At 43.9% G+C, this 17,363-nt stretch overlaps 1 protein-coding gene across 1 annotated transcript in view; it reads left to right on the top strand.

The window, feature by feature from the left end:
• Positions 1–15,818, top strand: part of IGFBP4 (insulin like growth factor binding protein 4) — a 36,301-nt gene extending 20,483 nt beyond the window's left edge. Inside the window, exons 2-4 of the mRNA XM_069952820.1 lie at positions 11,763–11,920; positions 12,267–12,395; positions 13,459–15,818. Coding sequence (XP_069808921.1) covers positions 11,763–11,920; positions 12,267–12,395; positions 13,459–13,593 — 422 coding nt within the window. The 3' untranslated portion in view covers positions 13,594–15,818. The remainder of the gene's footprint in view (positions 1–11,762; positions 11,921–12,266; positions 12,396–13,458) is intronic.
• The last annotated feature ends 1,545 nt before the right edge of the window (positions 15,819–17,363 follow it).

The following is a 17,363-nucleotide window of genomic DNA, read 5'->3' as shown; positions in this document are numbered from 1 at the left end:
ATGTAGTAATAGGAGGAGATATAGGGAGGTTATATGGAGTAAAGCCAGTCAGACAGTATATTTGTGGTGACTTCTATTATATTGTTATTACTTGCACAAGGATCCATGTTGTAATATTATTCTGCAGTAAGATGATGGCGCGGGGCATCAGATATACAGTAAAGAAGTAAAGTAAATGTCCCATAAGTGAGGGCCAGCCACTTGAGAGGAGGAGGAGGAAGGATAAGGTTTGGAGCCCTCTCAGCAGCTGGAGGCTGAGCAGCAGAGAGAGCTGGAGAACGGCCACACATTCCTAGAGTTTATAGCAATAAAGCTTCGGCAGGGAGTAATCTGCTAGGATTTCCTGGATATCAGGAGGAAACGCATGTGGGCTCGGTTCACTTCACCTGCAGGTAATGTGCCATGAATAGGAAGATTTAGCACTTGGAAATCTGGGGAGAGACTCGTAAAGGTTGAAGATTAAAGAAAGATACACATTTTATAAGTTTATTATATGGTAAAGTCAGAATAGTCAAAAACAGAGAAGAACCCGGAAAGAAATGTTTTCAAGATAGAGGAGATGTACAAGTTACCGTCATTTGGGTAGAACAAGGGGGAATATAATGGTGCACAGGGCCCAGGTGTTGGGTTGGAGACGTCAAAATTGTAGAGCACAAAATTGAATATTTTACCCCGGTTAAAGGGGTTGTATATCAAATTTTTTTTATTTTCAAATCAACTGGAGCAAGAAAGAGCCAGAGATTTGTAATTTTCTTCTAATAAAAAAATCTCCAGGCTTTCAGTACTTATTAGCTGCTGTATGTCCTGCAGGAAGTGGTGTATTCTTTCCAGTCTGACGCAGTGCTTTCTTCTGCCACCTCTGTCCATGTGAGGAACTGTCCAGAGCAGCAGCAAATCCCCATAGAAAACCTCTCTTGCTCTCCAGACTGGAAAGAATACACCATCTGCCCTGCCATAAGAAAAAACAAACAAAACTACATACAATAGCTTCTTGCATATCTCTCTTGTCTTGCACAGCTGGATTTCCCTGTGTTTCTTATGGGGAGGGATAAGCCAGAGCCAGACAACTCTGGTGGTGACTTATCTGTCCAAGAACAAAAGGGTTTGTCGGCAATAATCTATCAAGCTCCATACTGAAGTGGGTGACTTCCAAAAGCCAAAACATGTAAGGATATACAGCCAAGACTGTTCAATGTAAGCGCGTGGCATAGGCATATACCCCCAACAGTGTGTCACGTGAGCTCTGTAAGATTGAATAACACAGACCTCTGCATTATTCTATTGAGCTGAATCCTGTAAAAAAAAGTATTTTGCATGGTACGTTTTTTTTTTTTTACTATGGGTCCCTATGCATGATGAATCATGTCAAAAAAGGGAACCTGTCACCAAGGCAATGCTCTCTAATCTATCGGCATCATGTTATAGAGAAGAAGAGCTGAGCAGATTGATATATATCTTTATGGGAAAAGATTCAGTATAACTTGTATTTGTTGATTGAAATTCCTGCTCATTCTGTGATAAGGAGTCCAGTGGGCGGTGTCACTCAATAGACTGGACTCTTTAGCATAGAAACATCAGAGATTTTAATCACTAAATCACAAGTTATACTGAATCTATTCCTATAAAGATATATACCAATCTGCTCAGCTCTTTCTGCTCTGTCATTTGATGCAGATAGCCTAGGTAGAATTTTTATGGAGATGGGTTCCCTTTAAGTTACATCCATCATAAGTATACATGGGATGGACATGTCAGCAACTACTTCTGACTGTATGTAGTAATCCACCCTGGAATAAGCTTATCACTGGAGGTCTCTTCTGGACCTATTAGTCGGCCCGATAATCGGGCAATAAGGCTGCATTCACACATTCCATGTTCCACACGGAACACGGATGTGGAATGCCTGTAACAGACTCCCCCGTCCGGCCAGCATCTGTGATAAGATGGTGGAAGCAGGGAACTGTATGCATATGTGTTGCGCTGTAATGTATATCAGCGGTGCATATTCGTACAGTTCCCCCGCTCCCACCATCTTATCATAGATGCTGCCCGGGCAGGAGGTGGTCTGTTACAGGCATTCCATGTCCGTTACAGGCATTTCTTGGAACGTGTGAATGCGGTCTAAGGCGGTTCTTTATCTGTCACCTGTCGCAAAAGCCTAGTACTCAAACTTAAGTTGGTGATGGAGGTGTTTGGGAGTTTCACCGATAGATGTTTTATGTATAATCTTGTATATATGTACAGCTGTAGTCACATAAGGGTTATTGTTTCTTTATTTCTTTATGTTATGTGATTCTGTGGACCAGTGGAGATACTTCTTACTTGTGTATCTATCTCTATTCTCCTTTCTATGCACACTCTCTTCTCCACCACTCACAGGGACTCTAACATACCCTGTAAGAAGTAGTCACTTGGGGAGAGGAAATGTAGTGTCAGTTTCCCTCTGATTCTCTGAGGAGTAGGACATACACAGACCAGGCAGTACTTAGCAAGGGCTTGGCTCTGCTGGGTTCCCTGTCTGGGATAGACCAGCTGTGAAGTAGTCAGACACACGTGTATGGAGAACTCAGAGACTTTTTACCTCCAAGCTATAACTACAGACACTATGCAGTGTTAAACCCCTAAAGTCAGAGATCACCCGAGCCCATGCCGTGAAGGCAGAGGAAGTGACCCGGATAGAGCAAAGCTACCGCAACCAAGGTCTATGTACTTGCAGCGCAGGTGAAACTGGGACACCCTCAGACACTTAGCTTTGCCCAGGTAACTTAGTCTGGGGCTTGTGTCACCCTAGTAGGATGGGTACCCCGACACTGCAGGGAAAAAGGTTGTTTAGTAAAACATGGGAACAAGTATTCTTCTCACAAGTCACAAGTATTCTTCTCTCAGGTATCTCTCTATCAAGTTCTGGCAGAGCACACTACTACCCTGGTTGGGTCTCTCCCGACAAACTCCTCTACTCTCCTCAACATTAAGCTCCACAAGCACTGCTACTCTACCTCAGCACTTAGGGTATCTCCCAGCACTGATTCAGTGAGCTCAAGTCTGTATCACGAAGTTATCTATTGCCAATCTATCCTGTATTACAAGAGACAAGATCAGTAAAGCCATCTTATTTATTCTACTGGGACTGGCACCAGCACCTACACATACCGGCTACACATTACTTGGGTTATTTTCCCCTTTCTGTGGGTGGCGGTACAGACAGTCCGGGTGGGTCATCTTCCCACTCCGGACCACTGTGACACGAGCCCAAGAGACCCATCGCAACCCGGCAGGTCACCGACCATTTCAGGGGAACAATACACCCAACCACCAAACAAAGCAGGTATACCCCCACACCTGTGTGCTGAAATAGCACTGGCTACACGACAGAACTATCACCAGCTAGGCTATACTACACTACCAACCACCATAGAAGTCACCGCTACCACCTCAGTGTGTGACTGGCAGTAGATAACAACACCAGGGTGCTACCACCTTGCAGCCCTTGAACAAACACCTGATGCCTTACCGCTCTCCGCTCCCAGTCTTCTCTCCTGTGCTCCGCAGCTTCCTGGTGGCAGCAGCATCTAACCGGCCTGTCAGCTCACAGACCGCTCAGCCAATCACAGGCCGTGGCTGTCCGGGCCTGCAGAACACAGGAGAGAAGCTGTGGAGCACAGGAGAGAAGGCCTGGAGCGGGGAGAGGTAAGGTATCAGGTGTTTGGGGAATCGCCAGCTGTCGGCCACGCATTGCTTTTACACATAGCGATGGGCGGTCGGCCACAGCGATTTTATGCCCAAACCTAAACCAACGATCAGCCAATGATTGTTTCATTGGCTGATCGTTGTCTCTATTATACGGAGCAATAATCGGCAGAAATGGCTTCCTAAAGAGGTAATGGGTATACCCCATAAGGTAATGGGGTATATAAGGGAAGGTACAATTGGTGGCAAGTAATGGATAGGGAGCCTGAGTCATAGAGAAGAAAATGTTTGGTATGGGATGATGGGAAATTATATGTCTAAGGGACTGGTACATTGACCTTTTAGTACATGATGATGCCTGAAATAAAATTGTAGGGCAAAAATATCCCTGAAAAATCTCTGTATCCTCCTGCACAGTCGACCAGCAGCCAAGACGTTAAAATTCCTTACATCCTCCCCTGTTGCCCATAAAGGAGGAAAATCACTTGCCAATCTGGCCTGGCTCCAGGCTGCTTTCTGAGATTACCATCTTGGATGGATGTCACGCCAGCTATGCTCGAGAGAAATACACATGGACCAGCCAGCACCTTCTGGAGGGGCTGTCAGACTTTCCATGAGCTCATAAGAGAACTGGGGCTGCAGAACAGCAGAATGCATACAGGGTGGTGGGGGAGGGGGATGGGAGCCAGGGGTGACCCCATTAACACCTTGGACCCAACACTGGGGTTTGCACTGCAGCTTTGATGTTGTTTTACAAGTAAATTTGCCAAAAGCAGCAACTCCCCAAAGCGTTAACACTTTTCCTGGCTCCTTTCTGTCTGTGTCAGTGCGTATCAGGCTGCATATCCCTAACTCACTACAGTCTCTGCCATCCTGCATTAGGGGAGCAGACGGGAATGGCTTATTTAAAAAATGCATACAAGATCTACTTAAAGGGCAACTCCAGCGATTTTGTTCCTTCTTTTAAATCAACTGGTGTCAGAAAGTCATTAAAAAAATCACAAGTTTTTCAGTACTTATCAACTGCTGTATGTCCTTGACATAGACACAGATATGCAAGGCATACAGGAGCTGATAAGTACTGGAAGACCTGAGATTTTTTAACCTGGGAGTCGGTCGCGACATCACCATGTTATCATGGAAGTGAAGCCTTGATGCAGTAGTAAATGCAGGGAAAAAAGCACTTTATAAGCATTTCCTGTAATAGGTGTATATTGGTGATTTGTATAATTTTGGGGGGCAATACAATATTTTAATAAAAATTTTCGATGGACTTCTCCTTTTAGACTATGTTTACACTGCGTATGAATCCGTTCGTAGTGCGAATATACGCACATAGTTTTGAGGTTGATGTGTTCGCTTGAAAGTATACGATATACGCCCGCACAATGCACACTACGTATGAGCTTACGGCCGGATCGTATACGGCGCAGTGAAAAATGAACACGACCATTGTTTGAGGACGGAAATGTTGAAACTCACGGCCGTGGATTTCCATGTGGTCCCGTACGAAGTACTTATTTCAGCCAAACTGAACTTGATTTTTCGATCCAAAAGGTTCTGTGTGGTTTACGGGGCTGGGCGAAGATTTCCAAGTAAATGACCTGTTTCAGATCGCTTCGAAACAAGCTAGGGAAGCATAACTGTACTGCGGGCGTATGTTCGCGCTTCGTACGCATCCGGCCGCATGTCTATTTTTCCCACGCCCGTAGTTTCAGCCGCACATGTACGGCGGCGTACGATCTACGGACGGATTCATACGCAGTGTGAACATAGCCTAAAGGCGTATAATAGATTTTTTTTTTAAAGTGATGGTATTGCTGGAAACCATAAAAAAACATATACTTAACTCCTTTGCCCCTGACACCTATGCTGTTTTTCTTGTTTTCCACCTCACCCACTGATTGGCTAAGCAGGCAATGCAGGCACTAACCCACTGAAGCACTGTGCAATAGGACTGCTCCTGTCAGCAGCAGGTGCAGGGAAGGTGAGTATATGGTTTCCAGCAATATCACAATATTTTTGTACAATATAGAATACCCCTTTAAAACCACCTGGGCAATGCTGAGCCCTACGCGGCTACTCAGTCTGACTCCGTTCAATATAGCCAGGAGCAACTTTATCAACAATTTCATTCTTATATGGGATCAGATGAGGCTGGCTAGGTTAAAGCTGACCACACACGGGATACGGCAGGTGTACGTCAGGGAGAAGAGGCGAATCTGTGCCTTCTCCCTAGCGTACGCCCCGGCCGTAAGTTTGATCAATGTCCCCTAATGTGTGTATAGCCCATAGCCAAGCTATAAGGAGAGATAGCCGTTAGTTACCTGAAATGTATGACCAGCTTAAAGAGGACATGTAGTTAATTAGGAAAAATGAGAGCTTTGTACGAATTCATAGCTTTGTACGAATTCATAGCTGACCAATCATGAGAACAAGTGGGTTGAGAACTGCGCTGCAGTGTGGTCCGCTCCCTGCTCTGTGTCAGCAAAATCAGTTGGACTCCATAGAGTTACATTGACTATCAGAAAAAAAACAAAAATTGCCAGCACCTCTATGCCTATGTTCACACTGTAGGTTGTACACTACATGTGGCTTAAGTACAGCCAAAAACCAGAAAGTGCAACAGCACCTGCAGGCAGGGGCGTAGCTAATGTCTCCTGGGCCCTGCTGCGAGAGGCCAACTTGGGCCCCCCCCCCTCCTTTCACAACCAAGTGATGCTATTGGTGTATATATACATATATATATATATATATATATATATATATCTACACACACCCCAAGACAGATATTACCAATAACACCAACATATTGGAAGAGAAAGTATTATCACCGTACATATTACCGCCATACTGTTACCGACCAAGTCCTGTATACTGAGACCAATATTACCAGTAATACCAGTATATAGGAAGGAAACATTACTGCCACACCACAACCACTACCATCACCACCATATTGTTACTGACCAAATCCAGTATACTAAATCACCTCATCCAGTCATATAGAGGTGGCCCCAGCTCTACACAGGCTCTATACACCATATACATTACAGTGCAGTTATATCAGGTGACTCACAGGAGACGTCTTTTCTGATCAGAGTTCTTTCCTTTTCATCTTCTCCATCCGTCCTGGGCCGTTATGAGAACTTCTCTGAGCCACAAATCCACAGAATCTGCCAGACAGACATATTAGGCTCCTCACTCTGGCACAATCCTCATCTCTATACACACTGCACATCTGTATTGGCCCCTTTACACCCTCATTTAGTGGGTAGCCCTGACTCTATGTGACCCCCTAATAATATATGCCCCCCTCTGTGTATTCCCTCTTCCCCTATGTTGCCCCCCCAAATAGATGGCCCCTCTCCCCCCATGTTGCCCTTATAGATGGCCACCTCTTCCACACCCTCCCTTATAGATGGCCTCCTCTCCCCCCTCCATATACATGGCCTCCTCTCCCCCTCCTTATAGATGGCCCCCTCTATCCCCTCCCTTATAGATGGCCTCCTCTTCCCCCTCCTTATAGATGGCCCCCTCTACCCCCTCCCTTATAGATGGCCTCCTCTCCCCCCTCCCTTATAGATGGCCCCCTCTCTCCTCACCCTCCCTTATAGATGGCCCCCTCTCCCCCCACCCTCCCTTATAGATGGTCCCCTTTCCCCCCCTCCCTTATAGATGGTCCCCTTCCCCCCTCCCTTATAGATGGTCCCCTTCCCCCCTCCTTTATAGATGGTCCCTCTTTCCCCCCCACCCTCATAGATGGCCCCCTCTTCCCCCCCCCCACCCTCATAGATGGTCCCCTTTCCCCCCCACCCTCATAGATGGTCCCCTTCCCCCCACCCTCATAGATGGTCCCCTTCCCCCCCACCCTCATAGATGGTCCCCTTTCCCCCCCACCCTTATAGATGGTCCCCTTTCCCCCCCCTCCCTTATAGATGGTCCCCTTTCCCCCCCACCCTCATAGATGGCCCCATCTTCCCCACCCCACCCTCATAGATGGCTCCTCTTTCCCCCCACCCTCATAGATGGCTCCTCTTTCCCCCCCACCCTCATAGATCCCCCTCTTTTCCCCCACCCTCATAGATGCCCCCCTCTTTCCCCCCACCCTCATAGATGCCCCCTCTTTCCCCCCACCCTCATAGATGCCCCCTCTTTCCCCCCACCCTCATAGATGCCCCCCTCTTTCCCCCAACCCTGCAGGCTGATAAAAAAACAAAACTTAACTCACTGATAACGTGCTCCCACGTTGATCCTCACTCCTCCTGGTCTGTCCCCGGCTGCTGCGCGGCTGCCAGGGGTGTCGCGTCTTATCTCCGGCAGCGCGCGCATCCCAGAGCTCCCTGGGCACCGGAACCAGAAGTCAGGGCCCAAGGCGCGCAGGGAGCTCTGGGATGCGCGCGCTGCCGGGGATAAGACGCGACACCCCTGGCAGCCGCGCAGCAGCCGGGGGAAGACGGAGCCGGACTCTTGTGACCGCAAGCAAAACAATGCTTGCGGTCGCAAGAGTGATTGATCGGGAGGGCCTCGCGGGCCTCCCTTCGTGGCAAGCCCGGTCGCCGCTGCGACCGCGGTAGCTACGCCCTGCCTGCAGGTGCAAGTGCTTACCGTATTTACTCCCCCCGGTGTACACACGATAAAAACCTGCTCTACAGATATTAAAAAATGAGGATCTTAGCAAACCATTTGATCAAACAGAGTGTACCATATCACCATGTTAAGGTGTCCTCAGAAACATGGTCCTACTCTAGCTGTTGGCATTGCTAGTGTGAGAATGCTACAGTAGGGACCATGTCTCTGAGGACACCTTAACATGGTGACATGGTACACTCTGATCAAATAATTTGCTAAGATCCTCATTTTTTAATATCTATAGAGCAGGTTATCGTGTGTACGCTGGGGGGAGTATGTATGGTAATCCCTTGCATCTGCAGGTTGCTTTTGCACTCCTTCTTACCATCGGCACAGTTCTTAACACTCCAACCCGGACCGATCAATACTTTTCTCTTTGACATGTCAGATGTTATTTTTTATGGTGACAGTGACACTTTAAGTTCATGCCCATCTGTTTGTCAGTGGCCAGAAACTGGCCTTAAATATACCTCATGTTGGGCACATGACAGACTTATTTCTACCTGATTTATTGGGGAGGTGTAACCAGCGTCTTTCCTTTTATTTCCTTCCAGTTATCTCTATGGAAATGGAACCCCAACACTCCAATAGTTGTGATTGCGGTAACCCAGGGCAGCCAGGTGCCATTAGCTAAGGCAGGTGGTGTAACTCTTTAGCTCTTGTCATAGGGCCTGAGTGGTATGAGCCCTTACCTGGGTCCCCGACACACACCCATTACAGCTTGGTGAAGGTGCAGGTGTAGTGCAAGGAACTACAGAGTCCAGCAAGTACTTAAACAGGTGCAAACATTTACTTGTAACTTCTTAAAGGCACAGTACACGTTATGTCAGCCTCGTTAATAAAGTGCAATAATGCAGAACTTTGCCAATTGAGTTTCCCTTGCAAGACTTTAGTTTTGAGACACTTGGAATACTTTGGATACTCTGATAGTGGGTTACTTGGAGAGAGAGGGGGCTTATCCAGAGCAGTGTTAAACTGTGGAGGTTAGTAGAAGAAGTACACACATACTATACTTGGCTATGACAATACTCCTAATTTTGTCAGTGGGCACAGAGTGACTGGAGTGAATCCTTCACTTGTACATACCAGTTTCTCACTTCCATATAAATGCGATACACCATCCTATATCTAGTGGTGCTCAACACATCCATAATCCAAACTGAACATAAAAAAGTGGCACTCACCCGAATGTTAAAGAAGTCCAGCAAAAAATTTTTTAAGCATTGCTTTGCCCCCCAAAAGTTATACAAATCCCCAATATACACTTATTACTGGAAATGCTTATAAAGTGCTTTTTTCCCTGAACTTACTACTGCATCAAGGCTTTACTTCCTGGTTAAAATGGTGATGTCACGACCCGACTCCCAGAGCTGTGGCTGCTGGAGAGGATGATGGCAGAGGGATGCTTAGTGTCCCTCCAGTGTCCTGTGTCCCTCAGTGTCCCCCCTCATCATCATCAGTGTCATCCTCCTCTCCAGCAGCCACAGCCCGCACAGCTCTGGGAGTCGTGACATCACCATGTTATCCAGGAAGTGAAGCCTTGATGCAGCAGTAAGTGCAGGGAAAAAAGCACTTTATGAAAATATATAGTGCATATTGTGCATAATAAGTTTATATTTAGTGATTTGTAGAACTTTTAGGGGGGGCATTACAAAACTTTAATAAAAATGTTTGACAGACTTGACATTGACATTCCAGTTATGGAATGGACACAGCTGTTTCACGCACAAACTATTGCGCGTCTTCTCGTCCCCTGGAGGCAAACTACCTTCTGAGGGCATCCTGCAAGGGATTATCTAAGTACTGGGGGAACTATCTACTGGGGGCACTACATACTGGGAGAAAAACTACAGGAGCATTGCCCATAGATTTCTTTGCAGTCCAGAGAGGCCTTTATATATTTCGTCCCTTACCTACTACAAAGTTGTACAGGCCTGATGGATTACATAGCAGGCTGCTTTGCTAGAAATTTATGGAGGAAGAGAGTTTATCAAGGAATATAGGGAAACACTAGAGGGGAAAAGTCATGATTGTTTTGTATGTATTTTCCTGTGTAAATTCTTATTTTATAATTTTCAGCATGGCTCATTCTAATAAAGGCTTACTCATACTAACCTGCATAATTGCACCTTGTGTGCCGGAAGTTAGGGCACCCTCTAACTGCAGATGTAAAACCAATGGTCCAGATTTATGAATCTGTCTGTGACACCATCAGGCACATTTTTGGCTCAGACATTGATAAATATCCACTCAGATTGTGAATGTACTTTACTTCGGCTGCAAGTGGGGAGAAAAATAACAGAGCGCCTTGATCCGTCTTGTTCCCATCCTAGAAATGGTAATGTGTACAGACCGGGAGATTTATGATGGAGGGTAACTCTCCATTTCCAACATGAAGTGTTATTCCTAAAAGTGAGAAGGTTTCGGAGTTAATTACATAGACGCTGGGCTTCCGCTGCCAGCGACAGGCCATTTGGAAGGCGTCTGCTTGGAAAAATCAATATAAATATACTAGAGATGGAATGTGTTGGAACCGCCATGGTTTTAACCCCGGGGAAGTAATCGTAAAATTAACTACTTAGCTGATATATAGGATTAAAAAAACATCCCCCCCCCAATAAAAAACAGACCCGTGCACAGGTTGTGTGTAGTATTGAAGCTCTGTACTATTCCCATCACTGCGATACCGGACACAACCTGTGGACAGGTGTGGTGCTGTTTGTGGACAAAGACAGCCATGTTTCTTTAATCTAAGTTTGCTCAACTTTACTCGCCACCGATGCAGAGAGGAGCCAACTGTATTGGCCCCATTCACTGTGTAGTGCAGATACCACAGCAGTGCCGAACAGCTGATGCACCTTCAAGGTGTCTATATACCTTTAATTACTGTCGGATAACATTTGTTATCCCTACTGTTATCCCCCTGGCAGTGTCGGACTGAGGTATCTGGAGCCCATCAGAGGAAATGATCCTGGGCGCCAGTGAGAAACAACATGTCAGTCAGTGTTCTAAAGTTGGGGGCCTACCGGAGGATTTCCCGGTCCTCTGGTGGGCCATTCCATCACTGCCCCGGCCTCACCATTTTGGACACAGTAGAGACCTGGTCACAGTCTGTATGACATAGTGCATATAGGCCGCATATCTTTCTAGTATGAAGCCATATGCCCACTGTGTGCTGACCCAAACACCCCATTGGGTATTATTGTGTGTACAGAGCTATTCTCTCATTTTCCAATGTAGATGTTCAAAAAGTTAAAAAGAAAAGTCATCATTGCCAAAGAGTTGGCATAATCTCAATATAGGGCAGTTACGGCCATATTTTTTAGTCATATTTTGGCCACTTTACTGTCATACCACTAATGATGGACCTCTTGTATAAGGATGACATATTTTTTTAACATGCATCATGTGGCCTTTTTTATTTATTTATTTATTTTTTACAGCTGAAGATGACCACCCAAATATCAGCTTAAATCCATGCCCTACAAACGACAAGATCTGCATCCAAAAAGAGCAGGCGAAAGCGAACCGGAACGCAATGCAGAGAATGAAGAAGCACTCAACGAGCCAAAAAACAGTCAACAATCTTCCTGTCCAAATGGTAAGAGGAATGTATGATGCTACCAGATTCAGCATAGTCATGATGAGCGTAACTAAGCTGTGGCTTACATGACTCAGTGAGGATTACTCTATCATTAGACCGTATCCCACAAAGAGCTCAAAGGATTAGAAAAACATGGATGCAAAAACCAGTAACAGGTTGGGAATGGTATTAAAACTCAGCCCCTTTAACTTCAAAGGTGGTCAGCTGCAATACCAGCAATGACCTGTGGACAGGTGTGGTGCTATTTTTGAAAGAAAGCAGACATGTTTTTCTCATACTACACAAATTTTTGTGTTTATAGTTATTTTTACGTGCATTTACCTTAAATTGTTGTTCTTCCTAGGGTACGTGCCACGTCGCATTAAATATAGCATTAGATAGATTGGCCTCTCTAAGGACCAAGACGCAGGAGGATTTTCTAAATTACCCAATTCCAAATTGTGACCGGGATGGAAACTTCAACCCCAAGCAGGTATGTAAGTCACTTACCATACATGAACCATCATTGGTGATCTGTATGAATCTATATGACGTGTGATCGGAGAAGGTTTGGCAGATGTGACTGACTATTGTTAATATTAATGGGTTCCATCTCTAGTGGTTGCATATTTCTTATGGAACCTCCACCAAATGTAAGGTTAAAATGCCACAGTACTGCATCCCCTTCTATGGTTCTCCCTGCTCAGATGATGGCCAGACCCATACATGTGAATGGAAGCAGGTGGCCAGGAGGAGCACTGCTGTGTAGAATGGAACAATCAGCATTTTTCCGTCATTGTAAGAATTGGTGGAGGTCCCAGATGTCAATCGTAAGGTTATGACATAGCTAATCGATATACAATCTCTACATCTCTTACATCATTCTGTTCAACTGTTCTCCTAATATGCAGGAGAATCTGATTCTTGTTACACCTCTCCCCCCGCCCTCCAGCTGCTGATTGACAGTTGACTGCCTATACACGGCATGGGGATATAACTGTCAATCAGCAGCTGGTGGGCGGAGTTTTCTACTTCTCATGAATATTGAGGACTACTGGGCTCATGCACATAATGGAGAGGACTACTTATTGTCTATGTTATTCAGGAGGATATCTCTACATCAGCTGCACAGAACAGTTTAGGTGATACGACACTCAGTTCAGCTTCTCTGTCACTAGTTTATGCTACCCTTAGATAGGACACCATAAACCTACTGAATCTCTAAACTATCAGTGGGAAGTGTAAACTCCCAGACTCGACCAATCAAAATTTTGGCAGATGTCATTTTATTTCCTTAAAGTGTCACTATCATATAACTATAAATAAAGTATACAAACTCAAACTTTTCGGGACAAAAAAATTGCACAGTACTATACCTATAGGCATCGTTCAGGTCAATATGGCCACCTAAGCACGGACCATCTTGAAGCACCATTATGGAAGTCATAAGTTTAGAAAAGCATAAAACTATAAATCAGGAACTTAAATACTATAAAGAGGTTAACATAAATTTCTCTTGTATTTCGACTGATTTGCCTCTTGTCTGTCTCTTTCAGTGTCACCCAGCTCTTGATGGACAACGTGGAAAATGTTGGTGTGTTGATCGGAGAACCGGAGTTGCGCTGCCTGTGCCTTATGATCCTAATCATGATCCAGACTGTCAATTGACCTCAGAGCTCATCAGAAAATAATCCCAGGGAAACTTCTCCACTTGAAATCCACTTCCCCCACTTTATTCTAATAAAGGAGATATGGATACGTGAAATCTTTTAAAATTCTGAATCTAAAAAGACTACATCACTTATTCTTCGCCCGAGGAACCTACTATGTCTTGGGGAACACATTCCTGAGGAGTAGAAGTGGACTTTGGCAGGAAAGTTGACATAAAATGTGGGTGTTTGGGCAGTTTTGGGAGGGGGGTTGAGAAAAGACATTATATAGTTTTTTTTCTATTTAATAATCATAGGTAAGGAGGAACCAAGTATGTGGGATAGAGCTTAGTGCAGTTGAGAAAAATTGCTCACGCAATGTAGATGGGTGGCCATTTTTAGGAGCTTTCCATGAGAGATTTGTTGTATACCGGACTATTGTGGCAATACACAATCTGTAGAATGAGGTTATATCTTTGTTTTTTGTTTTTTCCTACATGATTTATGGAATTACTTGTATACAATTGATAATTTAATCCCAAATCATGGGACATTTTAACGCCCACCCAATGCTCCACCTAAGAATATCCCTGAAACAGCCTAAAAATACACCACTAGAACTGTTACTCAGTGACAAAGGAGGTGGGGGAGTACCCTGACGAACTCTGGGCACTTGGTATGCATGGTCCACCTCTTAGGCACTAGTGGTAGAGGTACCCTGGACATTGTTTTTCGGTCATGCAAACTGAATGTCTGGAACTTAAGATATGCTTTAACTCCTGTCCCCATCCTATATGTTGAACGGTCAGCAGTTATGAGGGTTCAAAACTACTGACAGATTTTCTTTATGAGTGTTTGGACCATCTGAATGAGTTGTTGGTCTCAATAATAATGTAATGGCTTTAATCATGGCTATTCTCTATGGCCGAGCTAAGATTTGGAGAGTAAATCACAAGAGAAACTAGGGGTTAAAAAATTTTTTCACACCCCCTCAGTTGCTAAAACAAGCCTGGAGAAGTACTCAGTAATGTTAAACGGACAAAATGTCAAAATTTTCAGGTTTGGCAACATTCTCCGAACCTAAACGCTTGATATTTTATTTCTTGCGGAAGCAGAAGTTGGATGTAGCCCTAGGGCTGTCAGGAGAATATGGCCCATGGCTGTATCCATGTTTTCCTGGGCTCTCTAGGATGGTATTCCAAGTTCTGCAGCCATGGGGAATCACATGCCTAATGTTCGAATTTCATAAGTCACGATTACCAAATGCACCGATTACTGCTCTACTTAGATACCCATTTACCAATTATGGTGTAAAAGGAGAAAGCTCCCCTAGAACGTTAGAGCGATTGGTGGTGTCAGAGCACCAAGACCCTGACCAATACAAATTGTTGACAGTGAATGTCTATCTTTGAATATCATTTAGTTTTAAGTTGACCAACATTCAGTGCTGATGATCACTTTAAGTCTATATCTTTAAGGGTTTTGGAGCTCTTCTTCCATTCACAGAGTTGTATGGATCAGTCTTCAGCAGACTCCTTAGCTCCCTCTAGCTGTGAGCGTGGGCAACCAGAAATACATCATTTAAGTGATTTGACCAGGAACTTCAGTTATTAAACATCCACAGGATAGGCGATTGCTGGAGGTCTGACCATCTGGGCCTTCACCAATCACGAGAACGGAGCCCCCTGTTTGAAAAGAGCAGTAATGACGTGTGTGTGTGTGTTCACACTACAATTCTATATACTGTCTATACGAATGATGGAGGACTGTACTTGGCTGTCTTTGTCAGTCCCAGTCCTTTTTAGATAAAATGCTGTTCAATGGTGGACGTTGCTTGTGGCATCACACTGCTAAAGATCATGAATGTAACATAAGCCTCCATAAGTATTCTTTGTGTTTACAAAAAATCTACAGGGGTTTAGTAAAGGATTATTAATAACACAGCTAATTTCTTAAAAGAAAAAACAGTGCCACCCCTGTCTTCAGGCAGTGTGTGGTATTACAATTGAGCTCCATTCACTTAAATGCAATTGAACTGCAAAACCACACCCAAAATGAGGACAAGAGTTGTACTGTTTCTAAGCCTTGATAACCCTTTTGACCAACAGAATGACCAGGTTTTCGGAATAAAATGCACTAATCTACTTACCTGATGTATTCTATAAAACACACAATATCACCATATAAGCTTCCTGGGGAGGGAAGGCTTGTTCTTATATGCGGTAAATAGAAAGAGCGATGGAAATAAAGCCTGGAGTAGACTTGCATAGTGTAATAATACGTTTTCTTTTTTAATATTATGAGTCCTTTGGTGCTTATTTAAAGAGGAGTGATATGATCGATTGGTGACTTGCCCATATTTCTGTCCAATAGGTGTAATCAATATAATATAGCTGCTTTCTTCCAGAAACAGCACCACTCTTGTCCTCAATTTGTCTGTGATGTTGCAGCTCAGTTCCATTGTTCCAGGTAAATGGATAAATGGAGCCGAGTTGCAATATGATACATTACAAATTATTTTTTATTTTATAATAATGCGGAGAATTTATCATTGTTTGTGTATTTGAAGGGAATTTTGAATTTTTGAATTTTTCACACTGTTTTGCCAGTCGTACCTTATGTGTACAGGTTCCAAATTTATCAAAATGGTCAATGTTTCTCATAAATAACTGATATAAACATTTTAAACATTTGCAACAATTTGCATTTTATGATAAAATAACTAAAATGAGAAAGTTAAAGAGTTTAAAAATCACCACTGCTTAATGGTGGCTTGTTGTGTCAACTTGTTCTCTAGTGCTTGGATAGGGAAATCACTTTCAAGCTAACTTTATTCAATATAACAATATGCATTAAGCTCCCAATTAAAGTAAAAAAAAAAAAAAAATCCAAAACAGAATTCAAAGGTGGACGTTCACTTTAAGTATTTTCAATGTTTCGTTTCAATGTTATGGTAAGTTTCGGCAAATTAAGCTTTTTGGGGGTTATTGTTTTAAATGGCAACAATATTTCTGTGAAAAAAATCTTTTAGTCACATGACCAATCATGGTTAACGTCTTTTCTGTATACAGAATAATGCACCTGCTTATCATATAACAAAACTGTCTTCTCAGCCAATCAGAGTTGGAGACATTTGCAGGAAGAGAGGAAACGTCTCTCGACAAAGGTTGATGTTGGCCTTTAAAACCATGTAGCATTTTTTACCTATCTATTTTATGTGAAATCCAATGTGAAAACAATAAAAAAACACTGATGTTTCCATAATGGTCTCGGTGCACAGGTTACTTGTTATGATGTCCAGTGTTTGATGCCTCTCTGATCCCCTCAAAGGAGAAGGGAGCAAATGCTTGAGTTTTCTTCTTTGTGGCTTTGAGTGAAAGCCTTTTTTTTTAATGGAGTTCATCAATGATCTCAACCAATATATTGCCTAACGTGAACAGGTGCGGAAACGTGTACAGGAGCGGTAACGTGGACAGGTGATGTCTGCCGTTGGCCCCGCATCATTAATACATGTAGCGATGCATGGTCGGCGCCCGATGATTTTAGTTCTGGGCCTAAAGAAACGATCAGCTGATCCTTGTCTGTATTACATGGAGCGATAATCTGCTGAATGGGGCCGGTTCATCCAATTATTGCTCCTTTTAATAGGGCCCTTAATCTTTACTTGTGATATACTGATGAAACTTACATTACCCTATTTACTAAGGACACTTGCTCCCCAAATTATTTCTTAAATGTATTCAATCAAAAACATACTGTACATTTTCACATCAATTGAATCCATAGAGTGTCCAGCAGGGGGCGCACTATAT

Source organism: Dendropsophus ebraccatus, chromosome 14 (assembly GCF_027789765.1).
Source record: "Dendropsophus ebraccatus isolate aDenEbr1 chromosome 14, aDenEbr1.pat, whole genome shotgun sequence".
NCBI lineage: Eukaryota > Metazoa > Chordata > Amphibia > Anura > Hylidae > Dendropsophus > Dendropsophus ebraccatus.
The sequence above is the reverse complement of the archived record's forward strand: the minus strand, read 5'-3'. Positions and strand labels throughout refer to the sequence as shown.